Source organism: Lithobates pipiens, unplaced genomic scaffold (genome assembly GCF_037356315.1).
Source record: "Lithobates pipiens isolate NorthernLeopardFrog02 unplaced genomic scaffold, aLitPip1_a1.2 Scaffold_13, whole genome shotgun sequence".
Lineage (NCBI taxonomy): Eukaryota > Metazoa > Chordata > Amphibia > Anura > Ranidae > Lithobates > Lithobates pipiens.
The window spans coordinates 386475977-386502133 of NW_027507718.1; the positions used below are offsets into that span (position 1 = coordinate 386475977).

At 44.2% G+C, this 26157-nt stretch overlaps 1 protein-coding gene across 1 annotated transcript in view; it reads right to left on the reverse strand.

The window, feature by feature from the left end:
• Window positions 1–26157, reverse strand: part of LOC143975192 (caspase-3-like) — a 58115-nt gene that overhangs the window by 6745 nt on the left and 25213 nt on the right. Inside the window, exons 2-5 of the mRNA XM_077477300.1 lie at window positions 23664–23757; window positions 14366–14496; window positions 14154–14282; window positions 12262–12437 (exon numbers count right to left, since the gene is read on the reverse strand). Of these exons, the coding sequence (XP_077333426.1) occupies window positions 12262–12437; window positions 14154–14282; window positions 14366–14496; window positions 23664–23737 (510 nt within the window). The 5' untranslated portion in view covers window positions 23738–23757. The remainder of the gene's footprint in view (window positions 1–12261; window positions 12438–14153; window positions 14283–14365; window positions 14497–23663; window positions 23758–26157) is intronic.

The following is a 26157-nucleotide window of genomic DNA, read 5'->3' on the forward strand; positions in this document are numbered from 1 at the left end:
AGTACTGTCTTAAATGTAATAAGCCTTAAGGAGGCCTCTGAGATAGGCTCAAAGGGTGACCCCAAGAAAGCTTTTAGTACAACTGCTAAATCCCAGGATGGGACTTTGGTGATTCTGACTGGCTTGCGTCTAGCGACTGCCTTACAGAATCTAGTGACAAAAGGATTTTCCTGTAAGCGTTCATCTAGGTACACACTTAAGGCAGCTATCTGTACCTTAATAGTACTTAGGGTTAAACCCTTGTTTACGCCTTCCTGTAAAAACTGTAGAATATTAGCCGTATTTATGTCACGGCTATTCAGCCAGCTATTAAATTTTTTCCAGACTTTTTTGTAAATAGCCCTCGTGACTGGTTTGCGACTCTGTAGTAAGGTCGCAATTACCTCATCTGACAGGCCCTTACTCCTTAAGATTTCCTCCTCAGTAACCACGCTGAAAGCTTCAGTGTGGCGACCTGTGGATGGTAAAGAGGTCCCTGCGACAGGAGGTCCTGTCTGTAGGGAAGCCTTAGAGGCGGACAATCTGTCAATTGTAGCAACGTTGTGAACCATGGTCTCCTGGGCCAAAAAGGTGCTACTAGAATCAAACAGGTTTTCTCCTTGAGGAATCTTGCTAGGACCCTCGGAATGAGATGAAGAGGGGGAAATGCATACGCCAGACTGAAAGTCCATGGAGTTTGCAAGGCATCTACAGCCAGGGGCTGATCTCCTGGGTTTAGCGAGAAAAAATTTGGAACTTTTGCATTCTTTTTGTTCGCAAAAAGGTCTACCTCTGGTTTTCCCCAGTGAGTTGTTATGAGATTGAATGCCTCTGGGTGTAAGGACCATTCTTGGTTCGAAATCTTTTGTCGACTCAAGAAGTCCGCCGTGTTGTTCAGTTCCCCTTTCAGGTGAACTGCAGAAATAGATTCCAGATTGGCTTCTGCCCACTGGAAAATGCGTCTGGCTACCAACATCAAACGAGGACTTTTGGTACCTCCTTGTTTGTTTATGTATGCTACAGCCGTCGTATTGTCTGAACGGACCTGTAGATGGTGACCCTGTATTGTGGGGTGAAAAGCTAGAACAGCTCTCAGGATTGCTGTTAGCTCTTTCCAATTGGAAGAGAAACATTTCTCTTCCGGGGTCCACTTGTCCTGGACCCAGTTTGAGCCGAGGTGGGCTCCCCAGCCCCAACTGCTCGCATCCGTTGTTAGTGTTGAAGTGATAGGAAGGACCCAATGAACCCCTTTGTTTAGGTTCTCCCTGTCCTTCCACCACCAGAGGGAGCATTATATCTTTGAGGGGATCGATACCTCCTCCTCCAGATCTCTGCCCTTTAATTGTTCCAGCAGAAATCCCTGAAGGTCTCTCTGGTGGAACCTGGCCCATTGTACGGCTGGAATGGCTGCCGTCATAAGACCTAAGACCGACATTACTTCCCTCACCGTACATTTGGGGCTGCATTGAAGAAAAGATATTCTCTGCCACAGATTCAAAATCTTTCCTTCCGGCAGTATAATTTTCTGATCTACAGACTTGATCCAGTAACCCAGATACAGGATCTCCTGTGTTGGGGTTGTCTTGGATTTCTCCTGACTGACAATCCACCCTAATCAACTCAGGTTGAGTTGAGTCAATTCCAGATCCTGAGAAAGACGACTCTCTGAGTGTGCTGTTAGGAGCAGATCGTCTAGATAGGGGATAATTGAGACTGATTGAAGCCTCAGTGGAACTAAAGCCTCTCCGAGAACCTTGGTAAAGATTCTTGGGGAGGATGACAGACCGAAGGGGAGCGCTCTGCACTGAAAGTGGTAAACCTTTGTGTCTATCTGCACTGCCATCCGAAGGAATTTCTGGCATTCCTCCCTTATTGGAATATGCAGATAAGCATCCCTTAGATCCAGGGTCGCCATAAATATCTCTTTCTGCAGGAGATTCTTTATGGAATAAATGGACTCCATCCGGAATCTCTTGTAACGGATGGAGCGATTCAATGGTCGGAGGTTCATAATTAGCCTGAATCTCCCTGACGGCTTTTTTACCACAAAAATGTGCGAGTAAAAACCGTCTCCTTGTTCCTGAATAGGGACTGGTGTCAATACCTCTTGATCCACCATTTCCCCTATCAGTAAAGGTAAGGCCCTGGCCTTTTCTGAGTGACTTGGAAGCTTTGTCACCAGAAATTTGGAAGGAGGGCTGCTGTGGAATTCCAGCGCATGACCCCTTATTATGTTTAAGACAAACTCGTTCGAGGTTGTCTCTTCCCATTGTGGAAGAAATTTGCTTAATCTTCCTCCCACAGGAACCCTGACGTCACTGGGGTTTGGGATCCTGATTGGGGCGGCTAAACAGTATGCCCCCTTTTTCTTTCCCTTTATGTCCCGACCAATGTTTTTTGAGGGTTGAACTCTTCTCTGATTTAGAGGGTTCCTTAAAGAGACAAAAAATTTTTCTTTGAAAATTTTTCTTTTTTGCGGGAAAGGTTTTCTTTTTATCCGCCGTCCTTTCTAAGGCGGAGTCTAATTCAGGCCCGAAGACTAAGTCTCCTGTAAAAGGGGCGCTGCACAGGCGGGTTTTAGACGCCGTGTCTCCCCCCCAAGTTTTCATCCATATTGACCTCCTAGCTGCCACTGAAAGTGCTGCTGACTTGGCCGTAAATTTTACGGAGTCCGTGGAGGCGTCAGAGATGAAACTGGTGGCCTTAAAAAGCATAGGGAAGGATTTCAGAAGCTCCCCCCTAGGAGTGCCTGCTTTTAAATGTTCCTGTAGTTGTGATAACCAGAACTCCAGGTTTCTAGCTACACAAGAAGTGGCTAGAGCTGGTTTTAAGCCTGCCATAGAGGCATCCCAGGCCCTCTTTAAGACAATGTCTGTTCTCCTGTCCATGGGATCTTTCAGATGGCCCATATCCTCAAAGGCCAGATCAGCTTGTTTTGAGATTTTGGACAGAGGGGCGTCTAGTTTAGGATTTTTATTCCAGACCGCCTCTGGGCTCTCATCAAAAGGGAACCTTCTCTTAAGGGATTTAGGAAAGAAAACCTTTTTATCTGGTTCCGACCACTCCTTAAGGACAAGGTCAGAAAGCACCTTGTGTATAGGGAAAACCCTTGCTTTCTTTTTTCCCAGAGCCTCATACATCATATCATGTCTGGATAACTGAGTTTCTTCCTCCTCAATTTCCAGCGTGTCATAGATAGCCCCCATTAGCTCATCTACTTCCTCAAGAGACAATCTATACTTTGAGGCTTTGGATGTTGCTTGATCCTCTTCCTGATCGGAATCAGTGTCAGAGGAATCGGGGCTAATCAACGTGGGGCTAGGCTCCCTGAACATACGGGGCTCCCCTGAGCTGGGTGTTGTAAAGCATGGTGAGGAGGAGACTGCAGTTGTTTTACTCGTGGAGGCAGCCGCAGCTGACCCCACGTCAGTGATTAACTCTCGGAGGGACTTAAAGGTCGACGCCATTTCCTCTTTAAAGGAGCCCAAAAATTTTGCCAAAGGGGAATCTGTCTCAGATTTAAGCAGGTTTGTAATGCATTGCTTGCATAGGGCTTTGTTAGAGCCAGAGGACAACCTATTCCCACAATTAGGGCACTTTTTGCGGCCTGCCTTGTCTTCCTTTGGTATCTCTTTAACCTGAAAATAAGAAGACAAAGGATTTTTAGCGCCAGCCCCCTGTCCCTCCTTAGAATCACCACTAACTGCACACAACCTAGACTGTGAGTAACCACCACCGTGGGGCACTACAGAACCCATCCTACAAACACCACCGCTCCACCAGAGTAATAGCATGCCCGGCAGCCTACCTGGGATTGGCTGGTGCCTGTCTCCGCCGGAGTGTCCTGGGGAATAGCCTCCATAGTCCCCCTCTGGCGCTCCGGATCCCGCCGCTAGTCCGGTATTGCTGGACGCTGGTCGGGCTTTACAGGCACAGCGCTGGCTCTCCCTCTCCCCCTTGTACCCTAGAGACCCGGAACCGGAAGTCTCGGCACACAGAGATGACGCGGTTCCGCCGGAAGTGAACGCTCGGCGTCTCCGACCCCCTGCAACGAGGAGGGAAGATGGAAGGTTCCACTCACCACTCCTGGGGGAAACCGGCGTCATTCTGCCCCTGGCCACCTCGGCACTGGAAGGAGGAGGGTAACGGGTCTGCTCCGGTTCAGCTGGACGGTACCCGAGCCAAAGAAAAAAGGTATGGACCCAAACTGCAGCCATAAACCAGGACCCGGTCCCTTAGGCTTGCAGGTTCTCAGGCAGCCCCTGAGAGGGGCCTCCAGGTTCCTGGCAACATGTTCCTCCGACGGAGGAAACACAAATGACTGACCAGGGACCTGAGGGACCGCCTTTTGAACTGTGGCAATGTGTTTCCTGTGTCGATGGGAGGAGCTCCATCTCTCAAGGGCTGTCCTGGAAGAACACTTGGGAAAGATACTTTTGTTGATTTTTTGATTCTCGTCAGTCAAGTTCATCATCTATCCCCCTTTTCTAGATAACAGTCAGTCTTATGAGGCCTGTATGTCCTTCTCTCTCTGTGATACACTAGATATCTCCGCTTTTTTCAATGTCCTTGAGACACCAGGTTTGCAATCTCCAAACATAGGACACGTCCTACAGTTCAGGTGGTCTAACTGTATCTGCAAGATCATTTCATTTCTATTTTTGATGTGTTTAAAATATTGTTTTGATTATTAAATACTGGATTTTAATATACCGTTTTTCACCTATAGTTACCATGCAGTGCTTGTTGGAAGTCTCCTGAGGAAGCCATTGCATGGTGAAACATGTAGAGCAAGAAGTCACTGCTGGTTACTGTCTGATGATACTGTGATATTTTAGACATTTTGTATAAATAAATTTATATATTTTATACTTGATTAAGTAATTTCTAGGCACCCTAAAAATCACATATTTCCTCTCCTACCTATATATGTATTCATAGGGATGAGGTGCCTTCTTGACTAACGTCCAGCAATTTACAAAATCTTACCACTTTTAGGTGATTGTCCGCTTGCAAAAAAAACTTTCTATGGCCACTCCTAATACATGCTCCTATAGCTCAACCACTCAGTGAGGCTTAAAATTTGTATGCAAGCAATAAGGAGTGACAGCAAAAGACAGAGGGAAAGGACCTGTGTCCTGTAGTGTACTCCAAGATAAGGAATGTACAGGCAAGTCAAAATTCCCCATTATCCTAATCATACAGTACAGGACACAGGGCTTATATTCATAGGACCGAAAGTGACGGCCTTCCACATTTAGTATACAGATGCTTCATGTTGAAAGGCCCAAAAAACACCAACAGATGTGGTGGAATGGGCTGTGATGAGGAAAAGAAGAACCATTTTCTTAAGGCATATGCCCTGGAAATAAGTTGTCTGGTCCACCTGGCAATGTAAAGCGAGAGACAGAATGTCCTCTACGAGAACCTGCAGGTAGGACAAAATGTCAGTTTTGCAAACAGCATCCGTGGCTGCCAGGCACTGACATCTACTCAGTGTAGGGAAATGTCCTTGGCGAAGTCTGGATCAGGACAGAGGAAAGGGAGGGTAACATCCTCACAAGTCGAAAGCAGAAGACACCTTGGGTATAGGAAAAAAAAAAAAAAAAAAGGTTTTGGGCTCAAGACCACTTTGTCCCTGTGCAATACAAGAAAAGGCTCTTTACAAGAAAGGCTTGCCAGTGCAGAAGCATGCCTAGCAGACATAATAGTCGCCAAGAAGGCAATCTTACATGTAAGGACTCAAAGACATATCTCCAATCAGCTCAACGGGGGTATCTGAAATACAGAGAGCACCAATTTGCGATCCCAAGGGGGTAAAGGGGGGGTTGAATTTGGAGATTTATATGAGAACTTCCTGAAGAAAATTATTGATTAACGGTTGCAGAGCAAAAAGGTTTCTCTAGGAGAGTGGGTAAGTTAGGAAACTGACCTTTAGCTACTTGACAGACCAATTCTGACATTTTTCACATACATGTAAAAATCAGCATGTTTTGCTAGAAAATTACTTAGAACCCCCAAACATAGATTTTTTAATCAGAGACCCTGGCGAATAAAATGGTGGGTGTTGCAATTTTTTTGTCACAGGATATTTGCGCAGTGGTTTTTCAAATGCAAATGAAAAAAAAAATACATAATAAATTTTATTGAACACAAACATGTATAAAAGAACACATTTTTAGGAAAAATATAAAATATTGTTACCCTGAGTAAACAGATACCACAAATGCCTCGCTTCAAAATTGCCCACACCAGTGGAATGACATAAAACACTAGAACATTAAAATTATCCATAGATGACCTGCCCCCCTTCTGCCACCTGTAAAAGTGATCCAGTGGCTGTATAGCTCAGGCCCAGAAACTGGTCAAGAAAAATACTGAAGGAAGGGCCAAAATATGGGCAACAGAGTACTCCTTGGGACTTAGCTTTTAGTCCTTGAATCAGGCAACGTACGTCTTCCATGTCTGATAGTAGATCTTGCAGGAGGCAGATTTTCTTGCTTTGAGTAACCTTTTCCTTTAGGACCTGGGTTTCCACAGCCATGCCTTTATTGTCAGTGACTAAGAAGCAGGGTGAAGGAAACCATGTGCCTGAAAATCTGATTTGTTTGGACGAAGCCAAGGCTCGTTCACAAGGAGTCCGAGTAGGTCTGTGTACCACCTTCTTTTGGGGCCAGTTCAGTGCAATCAGGTCACCGAAACACTTTCTATCTCTATCATGCATAGCAGTTAAAGGAAAACATTTATGAAAGCGAAGGCATATGTCAGCCTCAATGGAGTTCATGGAATCACCAGGCCAGAGAACTTATGAACCTGGCTACAAGTCTGTATAGTTTGTTGCTTAACATGGAGGGCAGGCTGTCCATATCTGGTTTCCCCCACCTTTGACAGATTCTGGAAGATCTCAAGGTGCAGATATCACTTCCGTGGGTCTAGGTGTTGGAGGTTAGAAAGTCAGCCTGCCAATTGGATAGGCCAAGAATGTGGAGGGTAGAGAGCTGAAATGTGAATTTCTGTCTAGGAGTATCAATTTTGTATCTCTTACAGCAGCTCAACTTTTGGTGCCCCCTTGAAGATTTATATAGGCCACTGCTTTGGCACTGTCCAGCTGCACCCTTACTGGGTGACTTTGCAGACGGTGGGTCCTATGTTGTAGTGTTAATTTGATGGTACTTAGTTCCAGAATATTGATGGGAGGGCCTTGACTCCCGAGGACCAGGTCTACTGGACAGTTAGGAAATTGTAATTCACAGTCATCATATTTTAGGGCATGTGGGCATGTGAAGGAATAACTCTAATGACTCTGGATAGATGGATGGGACAATCCAGAGAGTGGAACTGTGTTGTTGACATGAGGATTTTGAGTTAAAATGACATAGAATGAAACTGGCATAAGGAATGGCCTAGAAGGCGGCCACCATTAGACCTAGAAAGTTCATGTAAAAGCAAACTGTGGGGCCCCATTTGGATCTGAGAGTCAAGCTGGGGCCCTAGAGAGGCAGTTTTTTTTTTGGAGGAAGAAAAATTCTAGCTTGGGCTATGTCCAAGATTAGACACAGGCAATCCATTTGGTGTGAAGGCTGGAAGGCAGACTTTAGATTACCAACAGAAGGGTTGCAGAAGCGGAATCATATATTAACTGTTAACATGCAAGGTTATGGTTGAGAAGTCCTTCAGCACAAGATCGTCCATAAATGGTCTGCAGAAGAGCAAGACGTAGGGCAAACTCTTGTGAACAAACTGGAAGTTTTGGTCTCCCACAGCCAAAAGGCAGAAAGTGTTGGTGTGAGGGGAGGATAGGAATGTGTAGATAGTCTAAGGCCAGAAATTCCCGTTGCACTGAAAGACCTTGTGATTTCATACAGTATTTTAGTACACAATTAAATCGGCTTAGAGCCCAAAATTTAAAATGATGCCCTCATTTGGTTTGGGAACTGAATAGGCCTGATAAAAACCATGGGACCTTTACAGTGCAGGAATTGATACAACCACTCCTTGTGACTGTAGCTGGTGTAAGGTGGCCAGTAAATGTACTTGTGTTTGGAGGTGACACTGGCAGAATGGGGGGGGGGGGGGAGCAGGAGAAGGCGAAGGAGGAACAGAGAAAGAGACATTCCATATTGCACCCCCTTGAAATTACAGATTAGACCTAGGAGGTTCGGAAAATCTTGGATTCAGACTGGTGCAAAAGCCAATAGACATCTTCCTACTCCGAGGGGGGGGGGGGGGGGTGGTGCCCCTTTATTTTGAGGTGGGCTTCTGGCTGGGCTTGATGGCCTTAGGGGTCCAAGGCTTGCTATGAAAGGACGTACAAAGCACCTTCCCCAATGACTTCCTTTATGAATTTATCAAGGAATTCCCCAAATAGGGCTTCACTGTCAAAAGGCATGTGTATAAAGGCAACTCCTATAAGCAGGTTCGGCAGACCAACATTTTAACCATAAAATCCTGTGCATACAGTGGGGCAAAAAAGTATTTAGTCAGCCACCAATTGTCCAAGTTCTCCCACTTAAAAAGATGAGAGGCCTGTAATTGTCATCATAGGTATACCTCAACTACGAGAGACAAAATGTGGAAACAAATCCAGACAATCACATTGTCTGATTTTTAAAAGAATTTATTTACAAATGATGGTGGAAAATAAGTATTTGGTCAATATCAAAAGTTCATCTCAATACTTTGTTATATATCCTTTGGCAATGACAGAGATCAAACGTTTTCTGTCTTCACAAGGTTGTCACACATTGTTGCTGGTATGTTGGCCCATTCCTCCATGCAGATCTCCCCTAGAGCAGTGATATTTTGGGGCTGTCGTTGGGCAACACGGACTTTCAACTCCCTCCAAAGGTTTTCTATGGGGTTGAGATCTGGAGACTGGCTAGGCCACTCCAGCACCTTGAAAGTTTTCTTACGAAGCCACTCCTTCGTTGCCCGGGTGGAGTGTTTGGGATCATTGTCATGCTGAAAGACCCAGCCACGTTTCATCTTCAATGCCCTTGCTGATGGGAGTAGGTTTGCACTCAAAATCTCACGATACATGGCCCCATTCATTCTTTCATGTACACGGATCAGTCGTCCTGTTCCCTTTGCAGAGAAACAGGCCCAAAGCATGATGTTGCACCCCCATGCATCACAGTAGGTATGTTTTTTTTTGGTTCCAACTCAGCATTCTCTCTCCTCCAAACACGAGTTGTTTTTCTACCAAACAGTTCTACTTTGGTTTCATCTGACCATATGGCATTCTCTCAATCCTCTTCTGGATCATCCAAATGCTCTCTAGCAAACCTCAGACGGGCCCGGACATGTACTGGCTTAAGCAGGGGGACACGTCGGGCACTGCAGGATCTGAGTCCCTGGCGGCATGGTGTGTTACTGATGGTAGCCTTTGTTACATTGGCCCCAGCTCTCTGCAGGTCATTCACTAGGTCCCCGTGTGGTTCTGGGATTGCATGAAGCCCCAGATCGAGGGAGATTATCAGTGGTCTTATGTCTTCCATTTTCTAATTATTGCTCCCACAGTTGATTTCTTCACACCAAGCTGCTTGCCTATTGCAGATTCAGTCTTCCCAGCCTCGTACAGGTCTACAATTTTGTTTCTGGTGTCCTTCGACAGCTCTTTGGTCTTCACCATAGTGGAGTTTGGAATGTAACTGTTTGAGGTTGTGGACAGGTGTCTTTTAAGCTGGCCATACACCTATAAATCTGCAGATTTTCTATGGTTAGATGGAAAAAGTGGGAGATTCCTCCATCCACACAGTTTAGCGAACATGGAGAAATCTGTTGCACTTTTTCCATCTAACCATAGAAAATCTGCAGATAATCTATAGGTGTATGGTCAGCTTTATACTGATAAAAAGTTCAAACAGGTGCCATTAATACAGGTAATGAGTGGAAGACAGAGGAGCCTCTTGAAGAAGATACAGGTCTGTGAGAGCCAGAAATCTTGCTTGTTTGAAGGTGACCAAATACTTATTTTTCACCATAATTTGCAAATAAATTCTTTCAAAAATCAGACAGACAATGTGATTGTCTGGATTTGTTTCCACATTTTGTCTCTCATAGTTGAGGTATACCTATGATGACAATTACAGGCCTCTCTCATCTTTTAAAGTGGGAGAACTTGGACAATTGGTGGCTGACTAAATACTTTTTTGCCCCACTGTATGCACAAAGAGAAAATTTAGAGACTTAGAAAATTACATCTTCTAGCACTTCAACACAAGACTGAGGGCATAATCTGCAATTGTTCTAAGGGGAGCCATTAAGAACGAGATCACACATGTGCGGGTTCGTGCCTGGGGTCCGATACATTCCTGTACACCGGGTCAGGTGGCATTCAGGTCAGAATTTTATCCTGAATTCACACCTGAACGGGACCCTTTTTCAACCTGGACCGCTGCCGCCCTGGACATGTGTGAACCGGCTCCATTGAGAGACAGTCACACTCGCATGTCATATGAATGCGGGGAAACCCGGCCTAAAACCATATTCATGGTTTCTATTCATTTAGCAATAGTCTGGCAAATAGACAAGGCAGCAACTGCCGGCTGCAGGATTGGACCTGCTTAGGGGAAAGAAAGCCTTTAAGGAGGGCTTCAAAACACCTACCAAAAGAAACCCAAATAAAAGGGAACATCCCCAGTAGAAACTGTAAGGTAATTATTGAGGGCTGAAATGGAAGGATCTATTACCAGACCGGAGCATTTTTTCTTACATTTTAATATATTATATTACTGTCCATCCTGCTATATTGGCCTCTAGGGGCAGCATTGTCCATGTATCATCCCTAGGTGCCTGTTGATCCTTTGATCTTTGTCACCCACCATCAGCAATCATCCTGGCAGCCATGGTCCCTTTCAAGAGCATTATATCAGATGGTCCAGAGCAGAGTTGTCCAGCCTTGCTGGAGGCCTGATCTCTTCTTTCAGATCTGCTACAAAGCTTTGATGTTACATTCCAGACCGCCCCCAAGAAAGCAATGGCTTGGTTGTATCATCCAGAAATATGATATTAAAATCATGTTGCCTTCACACATATCCCTCTTTGCACCTAAAGGGCGTATATCACCCTTCTTCAGAAACAGCTCCTATGGAACAGTCCACAACGGTCTTACCGGTTTGTGCATACCAACATGTGCCGCTTTGCCACTGAGTGACAAACCACCATCACTCTTCTGCAACAGCTTCCATGTCACCATCCTGTGTCTTCCCCTTTCCGGTATCTTCACGACAGGGTGCATTACAGGCAAGGGGTGTCCATTCACTCACCATTCACCAGCACACACTCAGAGCAACATATTAAACAGCTTTCAGATACAGCGTCTCGGAGGGCCTTACTCACCCATATTACTAACCTAAAATACACGTCACACTATACCAATAGCATAAATCAACCTATTGCCATAATATATACATATATATGTGACCCATCCAATTACGCATTCCCGCGTAGTGGCCTTTCCTACCACAATTTTGGCATGTCAGCTGTATTTCAGAGCTCTGAATTGCCAGCAAAGCCTCTAATTTATACAAAGAGACCTTACTGACAATTCATCCCTCAACTTGCATAGATAAAACGGGAGACCCTTCTATTTAAATTTTGAATCTAACACATATAAACCTGAAACAATGATAAACCACAAAATTCCATCCCTGTGCCTGGATTTCAGAGACCCTTGCCCAGGGTATATCATGCACCTATTGTTAGGTTCAGGGAACACCCTAGTTCCATGACTAATGCTAGATCGGTATCCTTTAGGACAAAGAAACAAAATTGTCTATGTTCCAAATAATATCCAGGTGCTTCCTTCCCAGCAATGATCTTTCCATTCAGAACCCAGAGTGAAATTTTCCCAACATTTCTCGTTCACCACCGTGTATTGACCTGGCATACAAAGGACGTCATGGTCATTCCTTTGACAGAGGTTAATGTCAACCTGCCTCCAGCTTCCATCCTCTCTGATCACATGTGGGTAATTTAGCCTCAGACGCAAGAAGGTAGAATCCCCAGTCAGTAAGCCCATTGATGCCATCAAATATACAGACCGCCCTGAAGAAATCAATTGTTTGGTTGCATCAACCAGAAAAACTCCAGAAATATGATATTAAATCATGTTGCCTTCCAACAGTACATAACTCCGTGCATAAGCACCGTGAATCAGAATATTTTTCAAGGCCAGTTATATGAGAAATTACTGTATAAATAAAGCCTAGCAGCAGCAGTTTGACAAGAGAACTCTAAATATTAAAAAGCATATTAAAAAGCATATTAAAAGCAAAGTACCTGAATAAAGAATAATTTTGGTTTGCCCACCAAGGTCTTGCATCGGTCACCTCGGAAAAGGGATGTGAGCCGTTTAATAGGCATTGCGTCATCTACTCCATATAACAAGCCGTCCTCACCATGGCTCAAAAGTGCACAAACAAATGAACTTCTTTTGCTGTGGTCATCCTCAGCCACTGCACAAAACAAATAACATGAATGCATATAAAAATGAAGGGCTGATAAACTTGTAGCATAAACTATTGGTTATTATATTGAAAAGTACATCAAAATCTAGAGCTCTAAAGAAGGATTGGTGAAAATATTCTGTGAGTTTGCATTACAGGCAGGAAGTGGTAGTGGAGTATGTTGTAACAATGACAAAGACACTAATGATCACTGGCCCTATCTCTGTGTGAGCTACAAATCAGTAGAAATAGAGATGACATAGAAGTGTGTCTTTTTATCAATTATACACAAAACAAGCCAACTACAAAATTGCAGAATATGGCAAGTTCATTTTAATATAATGTTTCCACTAAGGTGACAATCCCTGCAAAGAAATACGTCTGAAGTAGTATTTGCCAATCTAGCTCTTTTGTCATAGAACTACCAGTTACAATAGGATAGCTGAATATTCACATGTTACCCAAGACTGAAGACATTTTATAAGAAATAGGGACTTTGAGGAAAACAAGGCCTGGTAAGGCCCAATGATTCCATCCCTAGGGACTTTAAATGATAACACGGCCTGGTAAGGTCGTGAATATCCATCCCAATTACACAATGCACACCATTATGTTTTACCCACCACTTACATACCCTTCACTTCTCTCTCTCTTTTTTTTCCCCCCTTTTTTCTTCCCTCTTTCTATATCTTTGTACATATTCATGTAATTTCCCTATTTGGGTCTTCTTTAATCCCCCCTCCCTTCCCTTCTTCGCCCCCTTCCCCCTCCCCCCCCCACCTTTTCTTATCCCATTTCCTTCCTTTCACTTTAGAATGTCCCTGCGAGTCACTCACCCTGGTTATCGCCCATATCGGTGCTGGGTGTTTGTTCCACCTCAGCTCCCGGTTGGAGCTGTTTTCCGGACCGCCTTTTCAGTCCCACTACCGCATTGGCTACACAGCGAACTCTAGTAAGTTAGCTTTGGTTGGGGTAATTATTCACTCAACCTTGCTTCTTTAGTCATTTATATATATATAATTTTTTATTTTATTTTTATATATATTTAATTAATTTTTCTATTTTCATACAAAATTTCTCCTAGATCCCATATATGCTTGCTCCTGATGAGTGGCGGTTAAGCCACGAAACGCGTAGAGCTACCGGTTTCTATGTATTTACCAAATTGTATTAAGACCTCTATGTCATTATAGAATTCTTACTCCCCCTTCAGTTTTAGTGAGGTCATAGGTCCTGCGGATTTTACCCCTTAAGTATTGTCATATACCATGTCTTTTTGAGACGAATGAGGAAATGTTTTATTGTTTACATCATATGAATTCATTATTTTTATCTATATTTATATTGTTTTGTCTATTTTATATTATAAATGCACTTAATTGGAATGTATTTAGTGAATTTATTATCATATGTATCATTATATGTATGTTATTTTGCATTACTATTCTGTATTTATTTATTTGTACTATCATTATATAATAATTTTGTATATTTAGATTGATGTATCAATAAAACTCCTTTACATTCGCCCTTTTATTGTTTTGCTTCCATGTGCTGCATTTAAAGTCCCACCTCCCTTGTAAATTATTTCCCCCCCCTTTGTTGGTTACCCAAGACTGGACTTAACAGTACAACATCCTATTTATGCAGAAAAAATAGGAGTCTGCATTTCCGAAATGATTCAGAAAGTATCTCATCATAGTGACTGTGGTGGATAGTACTTACTTTTTTTCAACAGTTCATAGATGTCAGAGCACTTCAGATCATTGTAAACATGCACTTTGTAACCCAAATTTTTAAATGTAATCTGTAATTTTTGGGCATCTAAATCAGTTCCATTCCGCATTCCCATTCCTTTAAAAAAGAAAAAACAAACTCATTTCACCATATATACAAAATGCTGGAAGATAAGATACACAAACCGTACACACACTTACTTGTGGTTGGGTGGAAATTCTTGTTATTAACAATTACACACAACCCCATCTCTGGGTAGTCTGTGCTGTATCTGAAGAGATGATTAAACTTTGATTCTATTTCCTTTGCTGTTCCACCCTTCAAATTCATTCTAGGAGAGAAAAAAGTATAGTACATGAGCTCACCAAAGATTCTTGAAGGGATAATATAGTCCATCCTTCTTTTGCTATGGGGGATTCTTGCATCAGAATCTAGTCTAACCTTTAGTATCCAGTAGGCTATTGTTCATCATAAGCAGAGCCACAAGCATTTATCTGATACTTTCCCATGCATATGTGTATGCTCAGCTGAGGATGGGCAGACTATGCTACTATTGTAATCTAAGGTGGATCTGCTGCCTTTCTAGGATACATTGGAAAGGCATTGGAAAGCCATAAGGAAAAGCAGAGCTATCCTCACATATAGAATGATTGTCTCCATCAAATTCTGCAGCAAAAATTGGATTTTTGCAGTCACCCCAAAACCGTTTTCTCCGAGTTCAATGAAGGATACAGCTTAATTCATCACAGATGAGTTTGATGCCACCACCTACAAGAGCAGGACGCTAGGTACAACTTTAAATAAAAGCATGCTTAAGGGGAGGCCTTCTGGTGCTGATGAAACCCCCCAGCTGCGACACCAGAATCAGTAGCCAGAGGTATCAGGACAAAAACACAGATGCAGCCAAAAAGAAAACTGGGCGGGTGCTGTGTCCTTCAAGGAACTCAGAGAATAGGTATTTACTGAAAGTACAAAAATCCAATATTCTCCATCATCCATTAAAGGACATAGCTTCATTTATCATGGATGGGAAGGCCCAAAGTAGTGGCAGAAAGACAGAAAAAACAAAAACAAACAAATAACTACAAAAAAAAAAAACAAAAAAAAAAAAAAAACACAAACTGCTGCCTGCAAAACTTCCCAGCCAATCTGAAATCCACTGAGGCCATGACAGAAATCCTATAAGGGCCCTTTCACACGGATGCATTTTCCTGCATTTTTACCTTGCAAGAAAAACGCAAGGAAGGATTTCCCTTTAAATCCTATGGGGCTCTTCATATCATTGTGGTGCGGCGGGTGTGGTGCATTTTGAAAAGTCCTAAATACCGCATCTTTGGTGTGGTTTTCAAACTGTAGTTCCTTATTGAAATGAATGTAGAACACAGCAAAAATGCACCAACCTAAGCTTTTGCCTTTTTGAGTCACGTCAAATTTTCACAGGTGCAGACAACCATAAAACGCACCTGAAATGCACTGGAAAAGTGCATATGTGTTTTTACTGCAATTTTGCTACAGAGTAGTGAGAAAGCAGCTTAAAACTTGTAACTGTCGGGATGGACGACCAGCAACTGCCTCACAACTCTGAAAAAAACATAAGTAGAATGATGAAATACTGAGGACGTGCTGAGTGCCCCTGGTAGAATTCCCAAGAAAAGGCAACAGAGCTTTTCAGCCCGAGAAGGCATAGGCTTGGATCACCGATGTACAAATCCATCCAAAAGGAGAAGACGAGGCAGCTAGATCTTGACCAGAGCCCTCCTGAGTGATGAACAGGGCAGCAGACTGCCAAATAGAGGCTGTAACAGAGAGGTAGACTCTAAAGGCCCTGTTAAGAACCACTTCCCTACAATGAGAAAAACAAGGGCACAACCAAGGAGGGTGAAATCTTCCCTTAAAATGAAAAGCCAAAACCACTGTAGGCAAAAAATGTACAGCCTAGAACGAAGAGCCATAATGATCAGAAAAATAGGATTTTTATATACAGCTTACCTGTAAAATCCTTTTCTTGAGAGTACATCACGGGACACAGGAGTTTCATTACATAGTGGGTTATATAGGCACATCTGGTGATTGGACACTGGTTAACCCCCAATTAAGGAGCATTCCTCCCCTATATAACCCCTCCCATATGGGAGGCACCTCAGTTTTGCAGCAAAGCAATAAGAAACCACGTAAAACCCAAGAAGGGCGGGAGCCCTGTGTCCCGTGATGTACTCTCAAGAAAGGATTTTACAGGTAAGATGTATATAAAAATCCTATTTTTCTGATCATACATCATGAGACACAGGAGCTTCATTACATAGTGGGATGTCCCAAAGCAATGCTCAGTTTGAGTGAAGGGAGACACAGATCAGAATCATAGACAGCCATGGACCAGAGGGTCTAAACTGCAGCCTGCAGTACACTGCGCCCAAAGGCGATATCCTCTTGCCCTCTGACATCCACCTGATAAAATCTGGTGAATGTGTGGACTGATGACCAAGTTGCAGCCTTACAGATCAGAGCCAGGGAGGCCTGGTGATGCACTGCCCAAGAAGCACTTACAGCCCTCGTTGAGTGCGCTTTCACTTGAAAAGGAGGACTCTATGGTATTGGGTACCTGCCCAGCTCGGGCTTTCCCTGGGAGTACTGACAGATGCTTCCGCAACTGTGGACAGCGAGGTGATGTTATGCACACATGGTGGGCTTGCCCAAGGCTGGTGGGGTTCTGGTCTAGGCTTTTTGGTTTGCTGCAGACACTCTTCCACCTAACGATCCGAAGGGACGCTAAGCTAGCTCTCCTACATTGCCCGGTACCTGGTTTGCGAGGCCCTCAACAGAAGCTGGCTGCCTATCTATTTATAGCAGCCAAGCGGACCATTGCCCAAACCTGGAAGTCCCAACGGGTAGATTTTCAAGGGGTTAAAACCTGCATGACTGCTATGTTACTTCAGGAACGTATTTCCAGTATTGTCCATGATTCTCATGCTAAATTTCTAAAAATCTGGGAGCCGTGGATCTCTTATGAGTTCCCCGCACTCCAAGCTGCATGCCTGGGCTTGGTCTAACTCCTCTCGGCGAGGCGTCCACGCCTGAGTTTTCCCCCTCCTTCTTGCCCCTCTCTTCTCTTTACCCTTCTTCTTTTGTTCCCTATCTCTTTTCACTCTTCTTTATAATCTCTCCCATTGCTAATAAATACTGCTGCCCCCCGTGGAAGGGGGTAGTGGGAGAAGGGCTTACCCTCCGGAAACAACAAGGGAACAAGTTTTTTGGTACTGGAGCCAGGTTCGATACCATCCCTTACTCATTTTCCTTCCTTTTCTTGTGTTTATTATAAGTATAATGTGATGGTTTGCCCTTTGGTTTCCTATTCATGCTTTGTAGCCCCTGCGAGGGCGCTCAAGGAGCAGATTGTAGTGTCTTGTTTATTCCTGTTTGTTCAAATTTTCAATAAACATATTGAAACAGAAAAGGAGGACTCTTCCCCTTTACACTATAGGCCTAAAAAATAACCTGTCTAATCCACCTTGAGAGAGTGGATTTTGATGCTGCCTGGCCCTTCCTAGGGCCTTCCGGCAAAATAAATAAGCAATCAGTTTTTCTTATCTGAGCAGTTGCCTGAAGATAGATACTGATTGCCCTTACCACATCTAAAGTGTGCAAAGACTCTTCTTCTGCAGACTGTGGATCTGGAAAAAAGGATGGTAGGATTACATCTTGATTCAAATGGAATCCTGAAACCACCTTAGGCAGAAAGGACCTATTAGGACGCATTACTTATCCTTATGAATAATTAGATAAGGTTCCTTGCTGGAGAGAGCTTCTAGTTCTGACACTCTTCTAACCGAGGATATGGCTATCAAGAAAACCAATTTTTTAGTAAAAAGAACTAATGAAGCCTGATGCAAAGGTTCAAATGGTTGCCTCTGCAAAGCCGAGAGAACCAAATTCAGATCCCATGGGCATACCGGAGGTTTGACTGGCGGCCTTAACCGCATAGCCCCCTGGATGAAAGCCCGCACAAGGGAATGTGATGCAAGTGGCTTCTGGAAAAACACTGACAAGGCCGAAATCTGCACCTTGATAGTGTTTAGGGCCAAAATCATTTCGAGGCCTGATTGGAGGAAAGCCAAGATCCTGCTAATGACATACTTCCTAGGATGCCATCCCCTGGGTTCACACCAGGAAACATATGCCTTCCAGATTTTGTAGTAAATAAGCCTGGAGGCCGGCTTTCTGGCACTGACCAGAGTAGAAAGGACTGGCCCTGAAAGCCCACGATCTCTCAGAATGTGGGTCTCAGCAGCCAAACCGTTAAACTTAGACTGTGTAAAGCAGGATGGTAAATTGGACCCTGTGAGATTAGATCTGGCCGGAGAGGAAGGATCCACGGCCTGCCTACTGCCAACTTCAAGATCTCTGCGTACCAAGGTCGCCTGGGCCAAGCCGGGGCTACCAAAAGAACCGACTTGGTTTCCCTCTCGACTCTTCCCAAGAACCGTGACAGAAGCGGGAATGGTGGGAAGGCATAAATTAGATTGTACTGATCCCAGGGAACTGTCAGAGCATCTGACCCCTGAGCAAGTACATCTCTTGTCCTTGACACAAATTTGTCCAGTTTTCTGTTGAATCTGGACGCAAACAGATCTACGTCTGGAGTGCCCCATTTGTGACATATGATCCAAAATACGTCGGGGTGTAGAGCCCATTCTCCTGGGCATAACTGCTGGCGGCTTAGAAAATCCGCTTGCCAATTTTCCACTCCTGGAATGAAGACTGCAGAAAGGCATGGAACATGCCTTTCTGCCCAAGTATGCGATTCACCTCTCTTTGTGCAACCAGACTCCTGGTGCCACCCTGGTGATTGATATAGGCCACAGCTGTGGCATTGTCGGACTGAACTCAAACAGGGAGACCCCGTAGTCTGTAAGACCAGTTTATGAGAGCCATGTAAACTGCCCGGATCTCCAAACATTTATGGGCAATAGCTTCTCGACCGCAGACCATTTCCCCTGCGAGCACGACTCCCCCAACACTGCTCCCCAGCCTGTCATCTGTAGTTATAATCTTCCATGGAAGAGGAAGAAAGGTTTTGCCTTTCAGCAGATTCTTGGTCTGTAACCACCAAACGAGACTTTTGCGTGTCCCTGGGGATAGACACATAGGAAGGTACAAGGCCTGGGGCTTCCTGTTCCAAGCCGCAAGGATGCATCTTTGCAAAGGCCTTGAGTGAAACTGGGCGAATGGAACGGCCTTGAAGGAGGCGACCATTTTCCCTAACAGTCTCATACACAACCGAATGGGGGAAGATCTTCTGCCCAGAATTAGGCGCACCAGATCCCCTATAGCCATGGCTTTTGGCCTTGGTAGAAACACCCCACCCTGAGCGGTGTCGATGACCATGCCCAGATACTCCAACCTGGTAGCAGGCTGTAGGGATGACTTTTCTAGGTTTATAATCCAACCTAGGTGTTCCAGGTGTTCTAACGTTCTGATAACACTGTGGTTCAAGAGTGCTACGGTTTTCTCTATGAGAAGCAAAGCGTCTAGATAAGCCATAACAGTAATACCCTGAGCTCTTAGGTTTGCCAAGAGAGGGTCTAGAATCTTTGTGAAGACTCAAGGAGCCGCAGCGAGACCGAATGGCAAGGCCACAAATTGAAAATGGCGCTGCTCTACCACGAACCTTAGATACTTCTAGTGTGCGGAAAAAATTGTCACATGAAGATATGCATCCTTGATATCTATCGATGCCATAAACTCTCCCCCTTGCAGGGAGGAGACCACATAACGTATTGACTGCATTCGGAAAGACTGGATGTGCAAAAACTGGTTCAGATCCTTCAGATCCAGGATAGGTCTGACACCTCCATTTGACTTTGGAACGGTGAAGAGATTTGAGTAAAAGCCTGAACCCTGTTCTTTTGGGTCCACTATCACTCCCTGGGATAGTAAGTGATCTAAGGACAGAAGTAGCGGTTTTTGCTTTACTAGATCCTTGGGGATCCTTGACCTTAGGAAGCGAGAAGGTGGAATCTCCTGAAACTCTAGCTTGTAGCCCAGAGATACCGAGGAGGTTACCCACTTGTCCCGGATCTCTTCCTGCCAGGCTTCTGCAAACTGCAGGAGCTTTCCCCCCACTCGGCCGAGTGGGGGCGCCCCTTCACAAGGAAGCTTTTGGGCTCTGCTTGGCAGGCTTTCGCCCCAAGTATTTTTCTGCACCTGGGCGTGGCCTTGGGCCTTTCCTGTAGAGGGAGGTTGGGAAGGCCGTTGCCACTGCTTAGAGCTTGATGCTCCGGGAGAAAGAGAATGCCTAAATGATGGACATTTGCTCTTTTTGATTGGAAGGAGAGTAGATTTACCCCCTATAATCTTTTGGGACGAATTTATCTAATTCCTCCCCAAATAAGCGTTCCCCCTTAAACGGGAACCCAATCAAATACTTCTTACATGATAGCTCAGCTGCCCAATTTTTTAGCCATAGGGCTCTTCGCATGTGTACCAACAGGAGAGACAAACAAGATGCTTGTTGGACCGAATCCAAAATCGCATCAATCATAAAACACAGAATTTGAGGAATCTCTGCATAATTCTCCACTTCCTCACTGGGAAGAAGGCCAAGCATCTGCTTAACCTGTTCCTTGAGGAACTGACAAAACCCCACAGTTGCGACTGTAGGCTGCACTACAGGGCCAGCCATGGAAAAGGAGGCTTTCAATAAAGTTTCCAGCTTCTTATCAGTTGGATCCTTAAATACCTGAGCATTATCCAAAGGATAAGTCAGGCTTCTATTCACACAAGAAACAGCCGCATCGACAGATGGGACCCCCCATTTTTTGGTGAAACTTTCCTCCAGAGGATAAAGCATAGAAAACCTTTTAGGAGGAGCAAACAGTTTATCGGGATGTCCCCAATCCTCATACAACAATTTATCCATTAAGAGATGAATATGAAAGGAAAAGGCAGTCTGTGGGATTTTCCTGACACCCAGGGAAGAAACAGAGGATGTAGCGGCCTCAGCAGCGGGCATTCTGAATGTGGTACGCACCAACTCAGTATAATATTGAACCTGTTTTCTGAGTGCCTGGGAGGAGGGGACTCTCTCCTCTTCCTCTGACTCATCCGACTGCTCTTGATCCCTATCCCATGATAGGGATCTCTCCTCATTGTCAGAGGTGTCATCTGAAAGAGGAATCTCAGCAGAGGAAGGGGATCTACCCATTTTTCTGCTATCTTTTAGGGAAGCTGAAATAAAATTCATGATTCTCCCTTCAAAACCCTCCAATGTAGCCTTAATGGAGTCTTCAGTGACATACACTGGGGCTGAAACATCAGGAGAGGCTGCAAAACCTGACAGGGGCACCGACTCATCCTGTGAGGCTGGCTCCAGTCTTGCAGGGGGGGATGGTAAACTACAGGCATTTTTAGGACCCCTAGACCTAGGCGGTGATTTACCAGTGCCCTTGTTACCTCCCCCTGAGACCCCCTTACGAGGAGACATAGTCCTAAGCTACAAAGCAGAGGTACTAGTACAAAAGTGCAATCACTGTTGTGCTCCAAGTCTCACAATAAATATATATGCTTAAACTGCACAACCTGATGCTGAGTAGGTGTCTTAGGTTTGCCTGGATCCAATCCCTTAGGATGCTTACTGCCCACAGCTCCTGTGTCTTCTACTTACAGCCCCCTGGCGCTCTAGGCTTTTAAAATTGCCGCTTTGGTGCCTGCGCAGTAAAGCGCCATACACGCCGACGTGCACGAGGACGAGGACCGCCGGTAGTCCAAGGGGGGAGGGGATCACCCACTGAGCCGCACGGGACCCCTACACTACGTGGGACCCCTCTCTTACCTCTACTGTGGCAGAGTCTGCAGCAGAGACGTGAGCCATCTGAAAAAACAGGCTTCACTGAGCGTGTGTATCTGAAAGGCATGCAAGTATGCATCAGGCTGCTCTTACTCCCTCTAGTGGTGGAAACCAGGTAAGACCAACAACTACTCACATGAAGAAATCCATAATATATGATTTATATAGGATTAACTTCTCTTGCCTGTCCTTGCCGCAGGAATTGCTGAAAACAGACAGATTCCAGCCTTCCCATCACGGCGGGCAGAGTTGTGCCAACCTTCAGGATTTTTTGGGTTCCTTCTCAGAGGAACCTCTTACCTGGACTTTGTAAAAGACTCTGCCAGAAACTTTCCTGCCACTATGTAAATAGTACACCAAGTCTGGTTTTCCCAGAGCCCAGTCTTCCAACAGGAGAGGACTTACAGGCAAAACCTAGTTTCTTCGGATGACGAGGCCCAGGTACCATATCATCTTGGGAGTCAAATATCGGCCCGAGATATGGATCCGGTTATCATAGCCCTTAGAACCCCGCAGGGACCTGAACAGAGCTTTCTTCATAGCACATGTTTTACGTGACCAACCACCTTAGACACTGGCGAAAAAACTGAGGTGCCTCCCATATGGGAGGGGTTATATAGGGGAGGAATTCTCCTTAATTGGGGGTTAACCAGTGTCCAATCACCAGAGGTGCCTATATAACCCACTATGTAATGAAGCTCCTGTGTCCCGTGATGTATGATCAAGAAAAAGGCTGTTACAGGGAAAGCCATAAGCTCAGATACCAGATGTGCTAATGAGAGGGGCACTAAGAAGACCTTCTACCATAGGGTTGCAATCCTACTTCTGAGGAGGATGCTAGAAAAACGAATTCTTGTATTGCAGCTGAGGGGTTTTGCCACCACCAGAGGGCCACCCCTTTGGAGTGCTTTCAAGTTAGGTTGCAGCATCAAACCCATCCATGATGAATTATGCTGTGTCCTTCAATGAACAATAGAGAAAACGTATTTATGCTATGTAAAAAAAACTTTATTTCACATTTAACATTTCTTGCAAGGATTATACAGGTCACTGAGTTTGTAAAGCATGCTGTGAACTCTAATAAGAAATCCCAGCTCTGTATGCATGCTTTCTTAGTTAAAGCCTAACTCCAGCTTTCTTCTGATGTAAATAGTTTATTTGGACCAAGCTAGCCCTAATGAACAATTTGCTAACAGATGCACCTGCTGAAAGCGCTGTGTAAACTGTATGTAGATACATTTACAGCTCTGTGTTCCGGCACAGAAACCCAATAGCCTGTATGAAAGTCTACAATATTAATATCAAAATATTCCACAGCCTGACCATCCTGTATACAAATATGTTTGAATAGAAAAATATATTTCTCACCTTTGCCTCAAATATGGCAGTGCAAAGTTTTGTACTATTATGACACCAAAGTAAATGGTGGGACTTAATGGTGCCATGACATTTATATCACATCAAACTGACTTTTTAAAACATGCTTATGGGGATCTTTCCTGGCCAGTGCAGAACACTGACATGTATGACATTACTTCATATATGGTTTTAATTAGACTATGATGACCCAATTATAACAGCATATATTATATTCTACCACCACTGTTGCAATGCAATGAAATTAATGTGTAACAAGCACATTGGTCACCACTTACTGGTGGCTGGATGAATATGTTCCAGCATCAGTTCTGTCGCCTCCTGCATGTACTCCATTCTGATTATCTGCCATTCTGCTTTCAGTCTTCAAGGCTGTCAAAACAAAATCAGGTTTATGTATAATAAAAGTTTTAGAAACATCTTCAGGCTCATTTTAAACAAACGCATATGTAGTCTTGTAGCATTTATGTAGAACTCAAGCCAACCAGACAGGATTGTAAACCTGATGGAGGTTGTAACCTTTTCACAACGCTGTTTTTTTTTTTTTTTTTTAAACTGCCTCCTTTGATTGACGCTTACTTTTAAGTCACAGATGCAAAATTATTATTATTTATATGTTTTTATAAATTTATTCTACAGCTATTTTTTGAAATGCTTGGGTTTATACACAAGAGCTGGAAAGTGCCGTTTGGTAAATTTATAAAGGATTACAGAAATTTACACTGTAAATAAATAATAAAAAAACATCTGAACAGTCCAATAAATGTAAAAATCACACTACAACATGTTTAATGTAATTGTGTTGCATTTTATATGATATGCAGTCAGCCCTGAGATGTCTGCACTAGTTGGCGGTAGCTTCCCAACCTAATCATATATGCTTACACTGGGCAAAGAACATTTCAATTGGCCTAACTGCAATCAAACAGAATTACTTATACTGTACACAATATTGCAAATCATTCTGCATACAGTAGGTAGTATGGTCAGATGAAATCATAAGAAAATGTGTTTGCAAATAAAAGACCTAATTATGTTTGACTAAGAGTAAAGCCTTTCAAGGCTAAATATACAGTACATCACAATGGTAGCTTTGGAAAGAAATCATATTTTGGAACACAACTGCTTGCTTCATTATGTTCTATTATTGCAAAAGGAGGAAGTCATTAAATCGGTTGTAAAACCACGGATATTGTAAAAAAAAAAAAAAAAAACCCTCCAAGGCAATGGCATAATGTGCACTATGCATCGCATACTAGCACATTATGAAATGCTCACCTTGGAACAAAGCCCTCCAGCACTGCAATGTCACAGCTGATAGGGCTGACATGGTCCCCATCTTTCTTCTGGGTTCGTGCGCTCTGGCTATGTGACTGGCCAGAGCCGCAACGTCACTCCCACACATGGGTGCGGGAGCTCTCATTTCCGACAACGTATACTGGACCTTCAGAGCGAATGTGCCAGTGATGTCACTGGCTGGATGCAGGGTGAAGATCTCCTAAATGGTGCACATTTAGGAGATATTCAATTTACCTACAGGTAAGCCCTATCACAGGCTTATCTGTAGGTTAAAATGACCAAACAGTGCTAGGTTGAAAAAATCCATACAGGGAAAACTAGTGTACTATGCACGAGGACATGCACCACATTCTTAAAAGAGTGGAGGAGGTAGAGGGAAAATTGGAATCTCAGTCACTGGCCATGTTAGGCCGCGTACACACGCGCGGACTGTTGGCCCAACTTTGTCCGTCCAACAGTTTGAGCGAACAGTCCGCTCAAACTTAGCATGGACGGACATGGCCACACACGACGGACGAACAGTTTGCTGAAACCGTGCGCGATGACGTGAACGGCACGTACGACGGGACGAAAAATACGACGTCCTATACACTGCAATGCAACCTTCCGACGTGGAAATCCTTTCTGAGCATGCGCGAGACTTAGTTGGCCGAACAAGCCTACACACGAGCGAACAGTCCGCTGAAACCTTGTTTCAGCGGACAGTTTTTCGGAATTTCCGTATGACCTTGTTCGGCCAACTGTCCGCTGAAACTGTCCGCTGAAAGCCCACACACGAGCGGACTGTCCGCCCAAACACTGTTCAGCGGACAAGGTTGGGCGAACAGTCCGCGCGTGTGTACGCGGCCTTAGAGTTTAAAGAACAGTTGGAGGAGATGCAGAGAGAGCAAAAATTCCTTTGGTACAAACTGGAAGACCAGGAAAATCACAGTAGGAGGAATAATTTAAGGATTAGAGGGTTGCCAGATATATCAGGCGAGGACTTAAAGTGAAAATGGATAAAATCTTTGGCCCACTATTGGGGAATGTGGAACCAACAAAAATTAAATACGAGAGAATATACAGGATTAGAAAACCAGCAGAGATGTCAGCTGAAACAATTAGAGACGTGATTGTAAGATTTCACAATTATAGCGATAAAGATCGGATTTGGACAAACCTAAAAACAACATCAGCTAAATATGAGGAGTTTCCCCTACAGATTTTCTCTGATTTAGCACCAGTCACACTCAGGAGGAAAAAATTGCTGAAACCCCTCTTAGAAACACTAAAAGAAAACAACATACAGTATTATTGGGGGTTTCCCGCCTGTCTTATTGATAAGAAAAAGGGGCGATCGGCAACACTGAGATTCCCAGAAGATACGGAGGTTTTCTGTAATAAACTGGACATAGTGTCAGTAGATATTCTGGGCTGGTGGGAAGTACAAGAGAAATCATCAAATAGCGCTGCCCAACAACAATGGCATTTGAC